Source organism: Elgaria multicarinata, chromosome 9 (genome assembly GCF_023053635.1).
Source record: "Elgaria multicarinata webbii isolate HBS135686 ecotype San Diego chromosome 9, rElgMul1.1.pri, whole genome shotgun sequence".
Taxonomy (NCBI): domain Eukaryota; kingdom Metazoa; phylum Chordata; class Lepidosauria; order Squamata; family Anguidae; genus Elgaria; species Elgaria multicarinata.
In genome coordinates, this window is record NC_086179.1 from 40427607 (window position 1) to 40443614 (window position 16008).

Genomic DNA, 16008 nt, shown 5'->3' on the forward strand with positions numbered 1-16008 from the left:
AAAAAAAAATCGAGTACAATTACTTCAGCGATTCGTTTGGACTACGATGAATTCTGAGGGGGCAATATAATGCAGTTGACATTTGCTGGAACCCGAGAGTAGACCCATTGAAGTGAATGCGCCTAGTCTGATAGGACTACCATTGGCTAGCATCCATTGTAATTTGTTGTATTGTCATTAACGTTTAAAAACTCCCCCCTCCCCCCAAAAAATTGCAATTTCCACATTATAACGCAAGAATTGCTGCCTTTGTTTTGTTTCTGGTTGAACAGACTGAGCACTGCCCATCGATCAATCAGATATTCTAAATCCTGGATTCCTTCATTATCTTCTACGGGAAACTCTCCTCCACACCGGACAAAACTCAAAAGCAACTGGAAAGCGTCTTCTCTAGATATTAGATTGCCCGTCTCAACTTGAACGATCTGCAGGCTTTCTCATGATTCTCGATACGCGCAATTGTGACGTCACTTCAGGCCGTATCATCGCTTTAATGAAAACTCTAGTTGAGAGTTGAAGTGGAAGGGAGAGCAACGTTAGAACGGAAGTGCGTATAAGGACGGGGACCGTAGTTTTTTCTATCTCTATGGCAACGAGAGGAGACTAGTCGCTTTCTCTTTCCAGTTCTCCTCAGCTCAGCGGGTTGTTTTGACTTTCGGACCTCCGAATGTTACATCTCTATGATATCAGGCTGGAGAAGCGGCTACTGACGTCCTTTGAAGGAAAGAGCTGGGAGAGGGACGGGCGCCATTTTAGGTCGAGACAGCTGTTAGACCAGGAACGGTTGGGAGAGGGCGCTCGCCTGCCATTCCTGTTTTTCTGAATATACTTCGTCTTTTCTTTCCTTGGTGGTCAGAAGTAAGGTTTTATTCGCTGAAGAAACAGATACGTGCGTTTATTTCAGTCCTCAACTAATTTCACAAAGCTGTGATAATTGTGTAGGGTTTACTTCTTCGAGGGACATTGTTTCTCTGGCCTTCGTAGTTGCTAGAAAAATTCATCGCGCACGGGCTCTGAATAAAATCCAACATAAGTCCTACTTAGAGTAGGCCGATTGAAATAGATAGTATTTAAGGTACAGAAGGTTTAAGAAAAGTCGGATTCATTTGAATGGGTCTACTCTAAGTAGGGTTTATGTTGGATTTTACCCACTGCTGAAAGGTTTAATCACATAAATCTTTTCAAAGAGAGGTAGAATAGCTCAAAATCAGCGAATATTCCAAATATAACATTATTATTATATGACAATTTAGGAGGTTGGCTTAAAAATATGCACTTAAGCACATTTAGGGCACCATCTTATGCACGTTTAGAGAAAATGCATCGGATTGCACCTTTAGTTGGAAGCTCCATTGATATTAATGGCAATTCAATGTACATTTTGTGAAATCACAGCCAAACATGTTTCATAAGAGTCATAAACCAATAGGAGATGAGGTATACCAGTATTCCCTAATCTGGTGCCCTCCAGACGTGTTGGACTACAATCCATTAGCCAGCTAAATTAAAGGGAGATAAACTAGATGTAGGGATTGGGGAAAGCCTTATAGAGAGGCATGAGAAAGTGTAAGTGTTGTTGGCAAAGGTGCTGGGAGGAAGGTAGAGAATAGGCAAATCAAGAATAGGCAAACTTTCTAAGCTGTGGGCACATCTGACAATTTGAGAAAATGTGGGCACCACCACAAAATGGCTGCCATGGGATGCATGGCAAAAGACTGAATACAAGGTAGAGATGGGGACTGAGCACCAGCAGGCTAGCAGCTTCTTTGACCCCACAGTTTTCGGCACAAACAGAAACATATTTCCCAGCTGCTGGTAAGAAAATATTTTTGTTTTTAATGTGGAAAGGGTAGGGCACCTTGGTGGATGTCAAGAAAGGTATCCAGGGATGCATTGGTGCCTACCCCGGATGTAAACTGAGGAAATGGGGTCCAGAGGCCTAGCAGGCAGAGTAATCTGTATTTCACATACTAGTCTGAATCTCTGTTCTTTCATGAATTGTACCAAGTGATGATAAACGTAATATCAATCAGATCAAAACCATTGACAAACTCCATTAAAAATTGTACCAATGAATGCTGGGTAGGATCTACACTACTGCTTTAAAACAGTTTATAACAGTTTGACAACTGTTGAGCCAATGACACACTTCATATACAGTTTTCAAGGTGTTTTATCCTGCTTAGTGTAGATCTGGAATAATGCAATGTGTCTGCCTCATCAAAATTGGTACTGTGATGAATTGGCTGTCTATTTAGAAGTTTCATCAGACAGAAATGCAAAAATAAACCTTTAGAGAATAAAGGGTTTTATCCCCTTGAAAAATGGTCTGTCGTTTGTTGAAAATATTGCACCCTGAGAGCAACAAGTGGGATAAAGGCAAAAGATGTAAGAATTGGGTATGTACAGTCTAGGGAACAGGAGAAAGAGGTATACGGCCAATCTGCTTCATTTTAATTTCATTTGCCGTCTGGTCTTGCCTATGAGGTCATCGATCTTGCCTGTGAGGTCATCTTCATGTTTATTGTATCATGTAGGATTACCCACCTCATAGGCCTCTGTACAATAACTGATAGCACTATGTCAAGATGAGCTGTCCCTTACCAGTTCTTCTTTGGACTTTTTCTTCCTCCTCATCTTTACTTTTCAAGGAATCATAAGCTGAATTACAGGTTTGGCTAGGATTTTTTTGTCTATTTGTTTTAAGTTTAATTCTTGCTAGGGAGTTTTGTTTCAACCAATGCAGAATTGTGTTAAACTGATGTCCTTCTATGTGCTTTCCCCTTCTGAAGACATATACTGTTAAATCTGTTAATATGTAAATGTCTCCAAAATATCTCAGTTAATAATACACTTGTTGACAGTGGTTGAAACACAGAAAACAATATAAGAAAAGAAAGGAGTACAAGAAAGGGAAACTAAAAGCTAGGGTAAAGACAGAGGAAAAGGGTCATAACAGCAAATAGAAGAGCTAGTTCTAATGTTACCATTACAATTAGAAGTTCTAAAGTGCACGTGGACGTCCCACATGATCAGGAGCATCTTCTCCCCTTATGATGTCAGCTGGACTTGTGAAATATGTGTATGTTGACCACATATGCTATCCCTCACATTTGCATGAGGCAGCTCCTTCTCATGTACATAAGGATTGAGACTATCATTGACAACTAATCAAACAGAATTAGAATGCACTTTGAATATCAAAGCAAGCCCTTGATGTATGCATCTATGGCTTATAATATATATACACCTAAAGTCTAATTTATATTTCTAAATACAGTAATATCTTTCTGAAAATAAGAATATCTTATTATTTGGTCACAGACTGATTTGCGATGGAAGATACATAGATGGAATAAATAAGAAAACAGAGGTAAGATAATTGTAGTTCATTCTGTATTCTTGAATTATTTAAAATTGAGAGTCCCCCCGCCCCGGAAATAAAGCTAAAAAGTAAATCAAACATATTAGGAGAAGACTTGTATTTAATTTTATATAAAATATGTTTCAAAATCTTGCCATTCAAATACTTTTATTTCATGATATAAAAACAACAAGGGGTAAGTGTTCCTTGAATAGAGACCACTTCATCAGATGCATAGAAAATTAAGGAAAATTTCAGGTTTTTATACAGTAAATAGTGGGGGTGGGGAACATAATTGTAAACAGCAATGTCAGAAAGAAATTAAATGCAGAAAGTGACAATCTAGAATAAATTTGTTAGTCTTTAAGGTGCCACAAGACTTGTTGTCTTGCTATTTACTGTGCAATCTGTACAGCACCATGTACATTGATGGTGCTATATAAATAATAATAATAATAATAATAATAATAATAATAATAATAATGCAGTAGACTAGCATGGCTATTGGAAATTATTTCTTAATGTATAAATTTTAAGATAGCTATGAATTAAGCTTTCAATGTATCTACATTATTACCCATTAATTCACATGGATAGAACTATGTGAAAATGAAAAGGGCTGATTTGTATCATCCATTTTACACACTATTGGTTTTCTGCGAAGTGCACACCAAACAAATCAAAGCAATTGCATTAATCTCTCTAAAAATGAGTTATTAGAAATGGTGCTCTTGATAACTGCAGTTCCCTGTTTGTCCTTGAAACGGTTATGATATAATATAGGACACAGGTATTAAATAGATTTCAGTGCAACCTTAAATGGAGAGAAGGGAATTCAGAACATTTAAGAAAGCAATCCTATATTCAATTTTTGACAGCTGGGGAGCTGTATAGGATGTGGTGAAAGCCCCACTACAATGGCGGAAATTGAGATACAGCATCAGTACAAAAGATATGCTGGCACCACCATCTTGCTACACCAGCACAGGAAACTCTTCCATCTGTGAAGATACACTAGTGGAACAACCATTTTTATTCTGTTTGATGTCATGGTGCTGGAGATGTGGGCAGCACAAGGGTGGAGCACACTTACGCCATATCCTGCAGACAGTGGCCAGGCCTCTGTCAACAGTGTAACATTCTACCAGCATAGGTATTGTCACTGGTGGAAGATGTTGTGTGTGTTTCTGGTCTGCTGCTTTGGCTTTGTGATTAGGGTTGGTCTGTGGAGCTTGCAGTATTCATTCAAAACTCATTTGCCTCTGACACGCAGAAGGTCAGTGGGAGCATCCCCTCCCCCCCCCCCCCCGGCGCTTCTCCCTTGGTGGTGCTCAAACTCCCATTACATGCTTCCCAGCTGCATATCCTGTGAAGTGAATCACTGGAGGCTGCTGCTGTCAGTGTGTATCCATAGCTCCCCATGTTGCTGTCACAGCATAATTGATGTATAAGATTGCTCTGTCCAATACATAAATTATTTCTGGCTCCAATAATTCATGGAAGTTCAAAAATTATTCTGTTTGATGTCATGGTCTTCCTTCTGCAGAAAACTGGACTAAGAAAATTAGATTGTTTCCCATACCTGCAAAAACCTTAAGCAGATTTTCCAATTACCACCAAACTCTAGCTAGCCATATTAAAAACAAAAGGAAAGTTCTGGCAGTCATGTTAGAATATATCTGGTGTAGTCACTTATGGGTAGGAACATCGCCAAATACCATTAATTTCATTTTGCCTTTCACCAATGCACTTATTTCAGTGATGGCATGTTGATATGTCTTAGAGGCTTCCTTAAATTCAGCTAGATGCTGCTCATAGCTTTGAATAGATGCGAGAAGTTGATCCTTTTCAACTGCTCCCAGGATGGCATGAAGAATTATGTCAATACCCAATCCAAGTACACTAATGGCAATGCCTCCAAGAACAGATACTCCAATTTGAGCAAGCAAAGCAACTAGCTTGTTAATAGTAGCTGTTATAGTATTTGAACATATTAATTTTACAGCTACTGTACCTGCAGAAACAGTAGCCTCTCCAAGTATAATGGAAATAATTCTGTGAGCTATTGCAATTTTCTCCAATTCAGGCTGTTTGATATCATAAAGTTTTTGGTACATTACTGGTTCTAGCTTTTCCTTCATTTGTTTATCAATCTGCCACACTACTTGTTGTATATCATTCATGGCTCTGATGATAATGTCACAGTTCTCTTTGATGGTGCCACCCTCTTTCATTTTAATGTATGTAATCTTGGCTCCCATATTTCCATTCAATGTTCTAATCAGTTCATTAGTAGCCTTAAAATTAAGCTCCATGCAATCAAGCAGTTCCTGATGCAAATCAATCACATTCTGGCGTCTCTGTGGGTTACTTGGGTAGAGAAGATCACTTAGATTCATTCTGTCAAGCTAAGCAGATAATGAAAGAGCAAAGTAGATTTGTTGAATAAGAATTAGCAGTGATGATATATTTATCTCTAAAGTCACTTCATATGGACTGCAACAAGTAAAATCGAGTCAAAAAGACATAGCCACACTACAAATTTAAATTGGCTGCTAGAGGGCCTGTTCAGACGATACCCTAAGCCATGGTTAGGCCGCTAACCATTTTGCAGCAAATAATTAGTGAGCATGTTTAAACCATGGTATGTGGCCACCACAATTTTGAGAATTCATTGAATTCATTGAGAATTCATTCATGATAGTTAAACTCATATAACATCAGTTTGCATTTATAGTATGCATAGGGCCAAAGTCTGTGTGTGTATATTTGATTCATACCTCAGCCTTCAACAGGTTCCCAGGGTGGCTTATATAACAGAATCTTCAGAGTTTGGGGTTTAGGTTTTTTTGTTTTTAATATTGCACTTTGAGAGGAGGGACAAAGCCAGACAGCTTAGTGCTAAACTACACAATACACCACATGCGTAGAGTGCAGACTTATCCCAACTTTTTTCTCTGGAGCAAGGCAAGTACGGCGCATCCACTGTCTATCCTCGCTCCAGAGGCGTGGCCGGGTGGATGGTAACCCCTGATTGGTCGCCATCCACCCAACTAGAGGGCAGGCCCAACTGCCGGAAACTCCATGCTTCTGCTGCAGCATCGGGATTAGCTGCCCCCACCCCGAGACAACAAAAGCACGGGTTTTTTCCTTATCGCGGTGGTAACTCGCTGCCGTATACGGAGCCTCCAGCCATTTGCTCCCCCACACACACAACCATGGGTCAATTAAAATCAGTTGGTGGATTCCTCTATTGGCATCAGTGGTCTTTGTTGGGGTAGTCCCCATAGGGAGTAGAGGTTTAGGTGGGGAAAGTGGCAGAATAGGAAGGTTTAAACCTCCAATACCACTGCACAACTGCCCTGATCAAGATGGGGTCCCCAGGTGCTTACAACAAGGTTTTAAAAACAGTGAGGTTCAGCAGCACACTATGTATTTAACACAGCATGTAGTTTAGCTCTTAGTTCATTGGTGTGTGACATCCCCCGAGGCTCAGGTGTCTGGACCCCGTCCTGACGGCGGTGGGTCTGTGCCGCGAGGCCTCAGGCTCCCAAATTGGCACTCCTTCCCTGCATCTGCACAGGAAGGAGTGCCAATGCAGAGTTGCTGCTGCCGCCACCACTGGACAAAGCACCAAGGAGGGGGGATGAACAGGGCAGCTGGCTCTCCTCCCTCTGACCTCCCTCTGGCTGCCCCATTCCTCTCCCCCACCCGTGTTTTTTTTTTAATCTGTAGATGCGAACCTTAAAAAAAAAATCAGGGAGGAGAGGAATGGGGCAGCCAGAGGGAGGAGAGCTGGCTGCCCTGTTCCTCCCACCCACTCCCGTTTTATTTTATTTTATTTTATTTATTATTTATTTATCATTTACAGTGCGGCCAGAGTTGGAGCTCCCAGTCCACCCCTTCCCTGTCAGTCCAACCGCTAGTGACGAATCAGTGGGCACCATCAGCTGTGGCACATCTCGGCTTAAAGAAAGTCTGGGTAATTACACAACTTTTTTTAAGCGGAGTTTCTGGGGTTTGCCTCCGGAACAGCTTCGCAATGGCAGCTGTGTCATGTAGATGACCTGCCGCCACTCCAAATCCACCCCAGGGCAAACCCTTCGTCAAGACAAGCCCTCTGTATCATTCTAGCCCTGATTAGTCAAAGAATCAAGCTGCTCAATAGACCTTTGTAAGTTGTTGTGCTCTCGACCAGGATTGTTAAAGGAATAGTTAAAAGGGTGGACGAATCCACTGTTTCAGTGCATTCTCTCTGAGTTAGTGATAACACTCAGGAATCTGGATTAGCTAAGATGCAGTATATTAGTGTGATAGTTAAATTACAAACGTTAAAAAATAAAAATAAGAAAATTATGTCTTGTTCAGCTCTTGAACACTTTGGCCACAATCCAACACAGAATTAAGTGTGCTTAAGCCCATTTGTAGTGATTATGACCCATATGTACAATCGTTATTCAGCCAAGAATATCCCAAAACACAAACAAGAGAGAACAAATTAATCTGCCTAGGTCAGTTTTTTTTAAAAAAAACTTTGTCTAGTCCTGCTCACAATACATATGATCACAATATGTGATAAAAGAGCATATTTATAAGATAATTAAACATTACCTTGAAGAGCCTGTAAAAAGGCCTGATCCCCTTTACCTTTTCTCAGGCATAATCAGCATTAACCCTGGATTGCAAACATAATTATAATATTTTTAATCATGACTAGTACAAAGGTAAACACATTGTCAAATACAAAAAATAATGATTTAGCAGAATAAATCAAGTGAAGTACTAATAGCATGCACATTAAGAATGTTTTGATACAAATTGACTTGTGCTAGAGCAACAGTTGCTATTTTGTATTATGATTTCTGCGTATGGGGAGTCCTTTTATTCCCCCAGACCAAAGATCACAACCCACTTTAGTAGAAGAGAAAGAAACTTACTCCTCAGACTAACAGATATGAATGAGGTAGCTTTCTTCCTTCTGGTTCACTTAGACCCAGGTAGCTGGGCAGATTCCCCACCAGGCAGATGAGGAAGAGACAGGCAAGGGTTGGTCTCCTGAAAAAATGTAGAGGGAGCCAAGCCAATTATCTTCCTTTGTCTGCAGCTTCCACATAGCCTGTGAAAAGACTCAAGGAATGATGGGAAGAGGGGCAACAGAAGTACAATGTAGCCATTGGAATAATAAAAGATACTTATTTGTTAAAATAATCCATAGTTGACCATGTTCTTCAGTAGACCCATGAATTCCTATCCTATCACAACTCACACACACACACACACACACACAACCCTAGGCAGATGTCACTTGACCTCAAAGATCTGTTGTTTAGTGGGGGGGGGGGCTACTGTTTTTCTCCTCAAAGAGAAAGATAAGATTTATTGTTTGGCAGAATGGGTCAAGAAGAATTCACTGTGGGGGTAGAGGCACTAACAGGCACTCCACCATCCTGTATAGTATGTTCTCTGCCTGCCTAGCACACACCGGGCTTTGACTGCTACCAGTGGTGGAATGCAGTCTGGACTGAAATGACTGGCAGGAGTAGAAGAGGCACAATCAAGCTGATAATAGCAGCTGAGTCTTGTCTCCGGCTGGGCAACATCACTGCTGGCTGACAATCAGAGAGGTGCAAGGTAGAGGGGCCCCCTCACCACCATTTCCCAATGCACCATCAACATTTAGAGCTGCAGAGGTCCAACAGTTTCTGTACTTGTGCTTCTCAAGTGGAGGTGAAGCTGAGGCCCTTGCAGGGGGAGTCAGAGAGGAAAGCCAAGTAGATACTCACCCCTTCCTGACAGCAGTGAGGGTCATCAGTTCAAGGAGGCCTTGCCTTCTTAGCTGGATGCCTCCCTGTGGTTCATTCAATAATCTTCCCTCACTATTTGGTAATATCTAAATCCTAATCCTCATTATCCCCATCCCCACCATCCTTTGTCTAACTGCACCCACATGATACAAATAATAAAAGTTATCACACATTTCAATTTGGCACAATTTGTTTGAAGGCTTGTGCAGACATCCTATTATGGCTCCTGTCTGTTGACTGTAGATGTTGCTGGCATAATGTTGATTCACACTTACATGCTGATGCAGCGTCCTGGGCTCGCTTGCAAAGCTAGCTCAGCATTACAGGTCACAAAGCTGCAGTCATTGTGACCTGTGCTAAACTCGTATTTAGTATATAAAAGCTCACAGAATCATGCTGCAAGTCCATACAGTGTTATTTTCATGTATGAATGTAAATGTTCCGGGAGGGGGGGGGGAATTGCCATGAGCAATGCTAGTGTTCATGGCCAATTGTAAGTCAGTGGAAATCCTATGCACATTGTTATTTTATGCAACCAACATGAATTAAGCATGACCTAGTTAATTAAAGGCCAATTTCAGCAATGACACTACTTTAACTACATTCTAGGGCTGCTAATTCAAACAACAAGCAAGCCTAATATGTAGAAAGCCAGGGGGAGCATAGTTGCCAACACTAATAAAGAATGCAGGCAATGGTGGAAGGATGCAGTAGTTTGAGATTGCAAGTCTGTCATGAATAAGCCTGGCTTCACTTGACTTGTGCCTTCATTGCCACTTGACCTACACACACACACACACACACACGCATCCCCTTTGTCAGGCCTTGACTAACCTGCTGTCCATCTAAAGCAGAATTGGAGTCCTCTAGGCAGGACTGTATCCATGTCCAGCGCATTGTGGGCCATTGACACTAAATAAACATTTAACTGTGGTAGTACTAAGAGAAGCAGAGGCAAGCGGGAAAAGAAGTTAAAATGTATGCAGAAGCAGCCAGCCAACAGTTCAGGACTGGAGTTCAATAGGAAGTTGATATGGGGATACCTGGCCCCTGGGGGCCTAATATCAGTTTGATTGGCAAGAATTCTCTGCCTTCTTTGGTGATCTCTTGGAGAGTCTGCCATATGAAAATATATGCTGCAAATCTAAAGGACACTGATCCTTCCTTCCCTGATGACAAAATAACACTTACTATCTGAGAGAGAAATCACTATTTTTCATAGAGGCATACAATATCTTTCTTTATTGCTTGTTAGCCAACTAGGCCATTCGCAAACAAATAAAATAGTGGCAAAATAACATATTAACATAATAACATAATAGCATATCCATACTCCATCACACCACAATCAGACGAATAATACAAGCTAATAGTATGAAACTGATAGTAGGCTCAATTGCAGTACCAGTACTGGCCCGCAAGTAATCTCAGATTGGTAAAATTTAATCCTATATGGCAAACAGAAGCTTCCGTACCTCCAGCGCCCGCTGTACAAATTTTGCAGTCCTGAACGATATATAATGATCAGAGCCTAACAATAATATCTGAGTTACATTTTTAGGTGACATGTGGTTGAACCCGGGAATCAGGGGCACAAGGTATTGCTTCCTCAGCTCGACATACACTGGACACTCAACTAGAAAGTGTGTCATGTCCTCAGTTTTGGGGCAGCCGGCTGGGCAGTCAGCTTTAGCGCGTGGATGGGTCCTGTAACGCGCTTTCACCTCCATTAACTGGAGTGAATTTAACCTGCACCGGGTAAATAACCATCTCAACTCATGTGAGGTAACAGAAGTTAAGTATAAAGGGGCTTTTCCCGGGGCAGTAATTATACTTTTGTATATCGTATTTGAATGGCTCGCTTCGATGACAGCCAATGATGATTGTATTTCACAATCATACAGTCTTCTTGAGATCTCCTCTTTAGCCCCATCAAACCCTCTTGTAAGGAGATAAACTTGTGAGCAGCCCAATTTGGCTACAGAATGGCTCATCTTTTCTGCCCATGAATCTTTCCCCATATCCTCGTGTGTGGCCATAACCAGTGGAGAAACCAACTGGAACAGTATCTTTAGCCAGAAGGAGATTGCTGCTTTTAGAGCTAACGTTTGAATTGAGTGACACGCTGTTTCCAGCCGGACAATATCTTTGGATGTTGATCTGGGGACCCCAAGCGCTCTGGTTAAAAATTTATGTTGCTCAACCGCTAATGGTGTAATATCTGCATGGGCCCATACAGGCGCCCCATACAGGATCTGTGGGAGTAATTTAGCTTTAAACAGTTCTATTAGGGGAGCTGTCATCTTCCCTCCAGGCCCAGCTGCAAAATGGAAGATAGCATTTGCAGTTACATTGGCTGATAAAGCTGTTACTTTTAAGTGCTCAGACCAAGATCCCGAACTCTGGACTGTTATTCCTAAGTATTTGTATTTATTCACCTGGTCGAGCTGGCGGTTGTCAATCTGCCAACGGTAAATCTTCCTTTTCCCCAAAAAAACTAAGATTTTGATCATAATTAATCTGGAGAGCTTCACTCGTACAGTATGCGCTTAGAGCTCTTAGCATCCTTCGCATCCCCACTTGAGTGTATGAAAGGAGGACAGCATCATCTGCGTACAATAACACAGAGATGTTCCTATCCTTCAGGTGGGGTGGGTTGAAATCAGGGCTGGACAAGGAGGAAACAATATCATTTACATATAAATTAAATAGCAGTGGAGCTAACAGACACCCCTGCCGTACTCCTTTGTTAGTGGCGATGGGCTCTGATAAATCACTATCTATGGAGGTTCTCACACATAGGCTAGAGTTATAGTACAGCCCCTTTATTCTTCTAAGTAACCTCTGGTCTATATTTAGTAGTGTTAACTTCTGCCACAGGTGAGGTCGGGGTATGGAGTCAAAGGCCGCTCTAAAATCTACAAATGCGGCAAAAAGGGAGTGGTAAGGGGGGGATGTATACTTCCCTGCTAGATGTTTTAATAAAAAGCAATGATCTATTGTAGATCTGCCGCATTGAAAGCCTGCTTGTTCTTCAGCCAAAAGATTTTCTCCAGTCACCCATAATTCCAACTTGTCTAAAAGGTGCCTTGCATATAGTTTGCTAGAAATATCGAGAAGGCTTATAGGGCGATAGTTTTTGGGGTCAGCCCGACTCCCTTTTTTAAAAATAGGCACCACAATTGCCATCACCCAGTCTTTAGGGAATTTCCCAGAACTATCAATAGTTGTAAATAAGGCTGCAAGCGTGGGGATCCACCAGTGGGGATAGTCAATAAAAAGGTGGTGGTATACCATTCCTGCCTGGGGCCTTTCCCCTCTTCAACTTATTTATCAAGGAGCCTACTTCTTCACAAGTGACTGGGGCCCAACTGGGCAGGTCCGCATCGTACCTCCTGCAATGGGGGAAGGCAAGCATTCTCGTCATAGAAAAGGGAACGAAAGTGTAGTTCCCATTCATGGGTTGTGATAGCAGTATCCATAATTGGGGTCTCAGTGTGTCTTAGGGTTGAAAGAAGATGCCAGAATCTGGATCTGTCATTACTTTGAAGTGCTAATGACAATTCAGTCCATTTCATTCTAGTATATTCAAGCTTCTTTTCTCTGATTAGCTTTTTATAGTTCTTGCACAAAACCAGGTAGGAGTGCGGGAGTGGGGCAATATCCATGTCCCTTAGTTGTTTGTGTTGTTTTATGATCTCCCATTTCAGCTGTCTACAGGCATCATCATACCATAGGTTACCCTTCTTCGGCCTCAAAATTTTCAAATGTCCTTTCCTTAGTAACAGTGGTTCAATAGCCGCCGTGATCTGGGCGTAGCAATCTATTACTATGTCCGGTTCTTCAGACGTGAGCAGTGTGTTTCTCAGGGCCTGGAGACTCTCAGAGTGCCATAGATCTTCAAGTGCCCATAGGTCTACATTTGCCCATCTTCGGCAGCGGACAGAGCTGTCTGAGTGACGAGTTAAAGTTGACGTCTCATTGTTTGTTGGAACTTTATTTACACAATCCATCTGTACAACCAGCGGCTGGTGGTCGCTGCATGGGTATACGTCTACTTTAAAAAGCTTTATGAAGCCAAGGGCTGCTGGCGATACTGCTACGTAATCAATAACACTGGCACCTAAATGGTTTATAAAAGTGAACTCCCCTTTCTTATCCTCGGGGAAGGTACCGTTTAGCACATTGAGACCAGTTTGCAAAATCATTTGGGCAAACATTTTCCCTTGGGAGTTTACTGTTTGATCCTTGGAGTGTCTGTCCTCTAGCCATGGGAAATCCTCCTGTGAAAGATGGGTTATTTGTTCTACAGCAGACCAGTCCAAGCCCAGCCGAGCATTAAAATCACCTGCTAGAATCAGTGGGACATCAGGGAACTGAGTTTGCAGGGCCTCTATGTAATCTGAAAGGTTTTCCCATACGTCCTCACTGGAATGGGCCGATTTCCAGGGGGGGATGTAAGCATTAACCAAGATAAATGGTGTAGACTCAGTTTTTAAAAATATAGCCAATGCCCAGGGTTGCAAGATGTTAATAAGATAGCTTTCAGCCTTCAGAGAGATGGAGATGCAACAAGCTAGACCCCCCCCCAAGGTCGCCCTGTGCCTCTGCCAGAGGTCGCAGGAACTGCATATATTTTGTAGTCATTCAGGCAGATATCCCCAGTGCACCAGGTCTCTTGTAGAAATATAATGTCGAAGATTTTAAGGTATCTTCTAAAAGGGAGATCCAATTTTTTGTTGGACCATCCCGAGATGTTCCAGGAGACACAGTTTAGTGGAATTCGGACAGCTTTTGTTTGTCAGGAGAGACAGTCCAGTTCTATCCGGTCAACTAGGGGGTCCAATAGCACAGAGCCATTTGGGTAGAAATGTATATTCTGTTTCGGGTTTTCCTTTTGGTCACTTTCTTGCGAAGGGTGTGGGAGGGAATTAATTTCGGCCGTCACCGTTTTCAAGTTATTTTGTATTGTTAATAATAATTGTGTGTTTTTACTGTTTGGGATAATTTCAGTATTGACTAGTGGGGTTGCCAACCCTAATATGTTATTTCCTCTGGATGACGGTCTGCTAGGGGCTCGTGGTCTGAGTATTGCTCCCGATGAAACCTGGTCGTTGCACCCTATGTTAATGGGCTGAGTGTCCATCTCCTGAGATGTTAAATCAATGAGCATCTCTGTAGTAGGTTGCTTAGGGATTGCGCATTTTCGATTTTGTATTGTATGGGGCTGTACCACAGGTTTCCTTCTAATGGTCTGCTTCAGCAGTGGTGTTAATTGTGTAGTTTTGAAGACTCTTCTCGCCCTTACTCCATGTTTATACAATATAAGTGCTTAAATTCAGAGAGATATTGGTATCTAGAGAACCTGCTGTTTCTTGTACTAGGTCTTAGTCACAGACTTAATTGCAGTTTTGTTATACAAATATGCCTTACTTGTTATATTTCAATTATCTCAGTATTTTTCACATGCTACACATTTTTCTCAGAAGAGATGTTCATGGATCTCTTCTTTAAAGCTGGCAAAATATCAGGTAACAAGCTATTCCATTGAAGTATTTTTCATTAGTTCCAAATGTAAACAAGGATTAATATAAATATTTTATGTCTATTTTACCATAGAATAGGTTCTCCACACTTTGACTTTATAATAAGTGCAGTAAATAAGATTTCAGGAGATATATGGCTAACAAAATAGCTTCATTGATTTTCTTCCACTGAGCATTCTTTGATTTCTGTTTCAGTGTGACACATCCTTTTTTGAAAATGCTGTCCGTCTTTGGGTCAGAGAAGGATAAGGAGAGGCTCCTTAAGGCCAGTCGTCATCTGTATGATAGCATCTACACGTTTGTCTCCTCTACCAACACCATATTCCGAATGCTCAACCAGTATATTGGAAGTGAATTGGCCATCTTTACAGTGAAGGAAAACCTTAGCATCAAAGAGAACCTTCAGCTCTTGGGGAGCTCTCTAAAAGAGATGCAGGAGATAGTGGTGGCAAAGGATAAAGATGTCAAACAGAAAGTCAGCCTTCCACTGTATTCTAAGATTACTGTGTCTATCCGTTCCACGGATGAAAAGATTAAGCTTATAAAGGACATTAATGGTCAATATCAGGGAGATTTAGGAAGTATCTGTGGTCCTATTTGTGCAGTCATAATAAAAAATGGTAATCTCCCTGAGAAACTTGATAATTCCATTCGGGATTTAATGAACAGTCCTGTGCTTTCTCTTCGAGTGGGTGAACTTCTCATGACCCATGAAGAAATTGCTAAAGCACTTCCGGACTCCAGCGCCACTTCGTCCCATTCAGTGGTTCCAGTACAAGCGAGAAGCCGCAGTCAGTCTGTAATTACCAGTACTTTCTCACTTACCAACTTCATGCGGGCAGTTCTTCGGACACAACCATGTAAGAACACCATTGAACTAGCTGCAGATTGCCTGGAAGACGCTGTTAAGGCACTGAAGCCAGGTTGCGAAAGTTTTCACAGCACTGTCAAGATGGCTGAAGAGTACGTCACATTGATCATTGACAAGATGCAGTGAGCTAGAAAATAATTGCTCAGCTGTAAGACATCCACTTCTGTTGATACCGCAGGGAGCTGCAAATAAAAAAAGAGAAAGCTTCTGATTGCAGATTCTGCATTTCCTTTTGCAGCTATTTTAATGACAAGATTTGAACACTGCACTAAGACCTCAAAACATCTGAATTTGTTAAGTAAAGGCGCAGAACAATAACTGTAGAAACAATATCTGCCAAAAAAAAAAAACCACAGCTGAACTATGTATTTTATATTTTTAAGTAGCCTCTTCAGGTAATATCTGTCAGTGAGAGAAAAATGT

General features: G+C 41.5%; 2 protein-coding genes across 3 annotated transcripts; one reads left to right on the forward strand and one right to left on the reverse strand.

Moving 5' to 3' along the window:
• Nucleotides 1-833: 833 nt before the first annotated feature.
• On the forward strand, nucleotides 834-15711 carry C9H12orf60 (chromosome 9 C12orf60 homolog). Its single transcript, XM_063133675.1, has 3 exons — nucleotides 834-858; nucleotides 3325-3373; nucleotides 14910-15711. Exon 3 carries the CDS (start codon nucleotides 14932-14934, stop codon nucleotides 15709-15711), a length of 780 nt encoding a protein of 259 aa, XP_062989745.1. The 5' UTR covers nucleotides 834-858; nucleotides 3325-3373; nucleotides 14910-14931.
• SMCO3 (single-pass membrane protein with coiled-coil domains 3) lies at nucleotides 5031-8986 on the reverse strand. Of its 2 annotated transcripts, XM_063133677.1 has the most exons (3): nucleotides 8315-8986; nucleotides 7976-8039; nucleotides 5031-5772 (listed from the first exon to the last, which is right to left on the reverse strand). In XM_063133677.1, the coding sequence occupies exon 3, from the start codon at nucleotides 5761-5763 to the stop codon at nucleotides 5053-5055; it is 711 nt and encodes a 236-aa protein (XP_062989747.1). In that variant the 5' UTR covers nucleotides 5764-5772; nucleotides 7976-8039; nucleotides 8315-8986; the 3' UTR covers nucleotides 5031-5052. The 2 variants fall into 2 exon arrangements, with proteins under 2 accessions (XP_062989747.1, XP_062989748.1); XM_063133678.1 differs by lacking the exon at nucleotides 7976-8039.
• Nucleotides 15712-16008: the final 297 nt, after the last annotated feature.

What these genes read in the sequence shown, in the direction of transcription:
- SMCO3 (XM_063133678.1), bottom strand. Translation starts at nt 5,763, where the DNA reads ATGAATCTAAGTGATCTTCTCTACCCAAGTAACCCACAGAGACGCCAG.
- C9H12orf60 (XM_063133675.1), top strand. Translation starts at nt 14,932, where the DNA reads ATGCTGTCCGTCTTTGGGTCAGAGAAGGATAAGGAGAGGCTCCTTAAG.